A 4,370-nucleotide genomic window follows, 5' to 3' on the forward strand; every position below is an offset into this window, starting at 1 on the left:
AAGGAAGGAAGGAAGGAAGGAAGGAAGGAAGGAAGGAAGGAAGGAAGGAAGGAAGGAAGGAAGGAAGGAAGGAAGGATAAAACAGGCTCTAACAGCCGGGTGGTGGTGGTGCACGCCTTTAATCCCAGCACTCGGGAGGCAGAGACAGGCGGATCTCTGTGAGTTCGAGTCCAGCCCGAGCTAGTTCCAGGACAGGAACCAAAAGCTACAGAGAAACCCTGTCTCAAAAATTCAAAACAAACAAACAAACAAACAAACAACAAAAAAAAAACCAGGCTCTAACAATGATTGCCCAACAGCAGCAATGTTCTGGAACAGAAGTTCTTCATCTCAATCTGACTGCAGCTGGGAATTCCCCTTCCCACTTGAGCTGGTGACTGACCCTATGCCCTAAAGGAATAACCAGTCAACTTGGTAGAAAGTTAAAAATCTCTCCTTTCTCAACTCAAGGCAAACACTGAAGCAGCCCTGCTCCGCGCCTGGCAACCCAGTGAGTTCCAGTTCAGCCAGGCTGCCCGGAGATTCCTATTTGGACCATAGCCTCTAAGGCTGCCCAGGGCTAAGGAATCCCCAGCTGGCGGGCACAGTCTTTCTTGGCTCTCCTTCCTCTGCTCCTCAGACTGGTCAGCACTAGGGGTCCCTGGGCAGCTGCATGGAAATGGGAGGTTGGAGGTGCCCTGACCCAGCAGGTCCTGGATTTTTACAAGGAGCGAGATTGCCAAATTGTTGGCAGGTGGAGAGGGGCCAAGCAGAACTGGGGCTGCTGCCCGCAGCTTGACCTCCTGGAATGTGCCCTGGAGGGGGAAGGAAGGGAAGGCGCCGATTTCATCTTTTCTGCTGATAGCCAAGAGACCTCAAGCCCCACTGAGGAAGCACAAACTGCCCAGCCTGGATAACATGTCTTTTCCTACCGATGTCTTAAAGATGACCAATAAGGCTTGCTAACTTAGAGACAAGATGACCCATAACCTGTCACTGACTCTCTGATACTGCCCCATCCTGGAATCCTTTCCTGCAATGGAGCCACCAATCCTGGTTTCTCCTGAATGGAGGTCTCTAGGAGGGGAGAGGACCCATTAAGTTACTGAGGGTGACAAAGGAGCCTCTGTGTCCATGATCACCGATGTCCTCCATGTCCTGAGATGCCTCCCCTGCTACCCTCTCTGGGACTACTAGCCTCAGGTTTCAGGTTCCCCTATAGGCTGTACTGGGTGAACGAGAAAATGTCTTTCATTGGGGACAGGAGGGAAGACAGGGCACTCTTTTTGTATTGCATATTGTATTATGATTTTGTGTCTTATTAATAACCTAGCACAACAGCTCTTAATGGCTCATTTGTTCTGAGTGAACCCCTACCCTATCCCTAACCTAGATGTCCTTGGATACATGTGAGGTTGATACTGGCAGACACTCACTTGACTCAGTATGTTACAAAGCAGCACCTCCTGAGCTGGCGAGGTGGATTAAGGGGCTTGATACAGAGCATCAACCTGAGCTTGAGTCCTAGGACCCACATGGTGGAAGGAGAGAAGTGGCTTCCAGAGGTTGTCCTCTGAACACACACACGTAAATAATTATGTGTTTTCTCCCCCTGGAGCTGAGGACTGAATCCCGAGTCTTTCATTTTTAAGACACACATTCTACCACCGAACTATACCCAACCTCTGAAGCCACTTAAAAATGAAAACAGCATCTGAGCCCAAATGTCCACAGAATGGAGGAGGAATGCCAGGACTCATAAGGAGGGAGGCAGGGACACCTGCGACAAGGCTGACCACCTGGCTAGAGGGCAACCACTCAGGACGATTGACTCGCCTTTCACCCATCCCTATAAAGCTTGCTGGCTAGGGGTAAGAGGCAGGCAGCTCTTGGGGCTGCCACCGCCCTCCTCCCCAGACCGCAGGCTCTCTGAATACAACACAATGTAAAACTTCTATCCCCGTCTTCCTACCTTTGTGGTGACGGACACAACTGTCCCAGTTACATTGTGACTGGGCTCACACAGGCCAGAGCTGAGCCCCAGTCTGAGTTCAGTTGCATTGCCTACCAGGAGATGGTCTCCCACATCATGTCCCTTGCCAGGAGACCCTCCCAAGTTAGGAGCTGGGCCCTGAATCCCCAGCCGCGCCCAGCTGTAGTTGTGATGTGGGCAGCCATATGGATCACCTGGGTAACCAGCCTGCACCACCTACGAGCCTGCACCAGGGAGGTGAAGGATACGGGGTCCTCTGGGCAGAGAGGCAGGAGGCCCAGCCCGCCCCTCCATCTCTTTCTAGTGGAATCTAGATTAGGATTCCAGCTGAGACAAGAGTTTCACAGTAGCCTTGGAAAGAGGGGCCAGGCGGCCTCCACTGCTGGAGAGGCTGGGACACTGGATCTCAAATGCCACTGTGTTAGAATCATTCAACATTATAAAAGCCACAGAAGCTCATGCTGGGCTCAGATCAGTTCCGTTACCAGCTCTGAGATCACTGCATGGTGCACAGAAGCCCTCGCTATCCAGTGAGGTCTGAGGACCACTGAGGCTCTCTACCCATGGTGTCTCTCCAGCACGTGTTAAAAGACTGATGAGCCCTGTACTTTACTTGAGCTATGGAATCAGAAACTGGGGGTGGAGGAGCTGTGAAGAGTATCCTAGAAGTTCCTGGGGTACATTCAAGACTGAACAGCAATGCTCTAGTAGTTCAGGGAAACCTTGCAGGCCTGCACACACAATCCCAGCAACTCTTCCCTCCAGCTCAGCGCCCCACCCTGCCCCATTGCCCTGGACTCACGCAGAACACAGTAGAAGCCAAGCTGCTCAAAGCCCTTGCAGCAGTCGGTCACATTCCTGGACTCAGGGACCTCCACCGGCAGGTACTGGGTCCGGTACACGGTCTTGGGACACTTTTTCCATGGGATCCATGCTCCACAGTGCACATAGGCTGTGTGTGAGGCCTGCACCTCCTGCAGCCTCTGGACATTTCGGGTCACTGGGTAGCTGCACAGCTGGTAGCTCAGCAGCGAGAGGCCGTTATCTACAGAGGAGACCGTCGAGGATGCGTTAGCAAGATATGGGGGGGGGGCTGGGCGGAAGAGCACTGGGTCAGAAGTATATGGAAGGCAAGTGGACAGAGGTCTCTACTGTTGGACGGGACTTAGACCCAGCCCCGCCGGTCCTGGCCAAGGCCTTGTCATTTCAAATACCCAAAGCATCCCTCTGTCTGCGTGTACACAAAGCTATCAACGCCAAACTATGTGCTGGGGATGGAGCAGTCCCCAAGAATGTGTTATACTTCTCAGAGTCCTAATCCTGTCATTCATAAAATAATCGCCACGTCCTATAGTTTCAGGGTAAAGCAGTAAGTTAATATCTTCCACACAGCGGTGAGTCAGTGCGGGCTCGATGGCTCGCCTGGTGAAGAGCGAGCAAGCAGGTAACCCCAAGGAAGGCCGTGCTCTGTCCCGCGGCCTCACAGGAACACTGAGAGGATCACACCTCCCGTATGAGATCTCCATGAGCTTCCCGATGCCCCACTCTTCCCGTGACTTAACTTTGTGGCTCATACACACAGCACCAAACAAAATCCCTCCCTACATAGAGAACAACATGGACCTGGCACAGAAACGGAGGTGACTTTAGAAACAGACGGAGTCTCTGAATTCCGAACCAAGTCAGATAGATTTTAAGAGAAAAAGAAAAAAGACTCACAAGGTTCACAATCAATTTCTTGAGGTCTGCGGTTTCAGGGATACAGGTTTGGCTACGTTGGTTTGGTTTGGGGGGTGCTGGGGATAGGAGCCGGGGCTCACACATGCTGGCTACGCTGAGCTGCATCTCAACCCCACAAGGTGTTTTTTTAAGCAACTTTGTAAGCCATGTACTTCCTAACTCTTTGGCCAGCACCCTTGCTACATGGCTCACTCTAATTCTGTACCTGAGAACATGAACCACCCTGACTTCCCTGACTGATACGTGAGACCTTTCCGCTGGGCACCTAGGAGCCCATTGCCCACATCAGGTCTTCCAGAAATGCAATGCTTCAGGCACAGACCCAGCTCAAAATCCATGTCTCAACCCCATGGACCCTGGGCACCGGAGGCATCCTCCCTCTTTCTGAGCGCATACCCAGTACGCAGACCCAGGCTCCCCGGTAGCCTGTTGCTATTGGTACAGCCAATGTGGCAAGTCAGAACAGGATGCCTCTCTCAGAGAAGATGCTTGTGGCCTTCCAGGGTCCCAGCAGGCACTGTCCTCTTGAGACCCACTCCTAGGAAGCCCCTTTTCCAAACTTACCCCTAGATCCCTCACCTGTGAAGCCACTGGCCCAGCTCAGGTCCACAGCACAGGCCAAAGCCAGCAGGGCCAGCCTCAGGGTCCTGGACATCAT

General features: G+C 52.6%; 1 protein-coding gene across 1 annotated transcript in view; it reads right to left on the minus strand.

The window, feature by feature from the left end:
- The window catches only part of Umodl1 (uromodulin like 1), a 43,519-nt gene extending 39,149 nt beyond the window's left edge, over positions 1 to 4,370 (minus strand). Inside the window, exons 1-2 of the mRNA XM_013351107.2 lie at positions 4,292 to 4,370; positions 2,775 to 3,017 (exon numbers count right to left, since the gene is read on the minus strand). Coding sequence (XP_013206561.1) covers positions 2,775 to 3,017; positions 4,292 to 4,370 — 322 coding nt within the window. The remainder of the gene's footprint in view (positions 1 to 2,774; positions 3,018 to 4,291) is intronic.

This window comes from Microtus ochrogaster, linkage group LG2, assembly GCF_000317375.1.
Source record: "Microtus ochrogaster isolate Prairie Vole_2 linkage group LG2, MicOch1.0, whole genome shotgun sequence".
Taxonomy (NCBI): Eukaryota; Metazoa; Chordata; class Mammalia; order Rodentia; family Cricetidae; genus Microtus; species Microtus ochrogaster.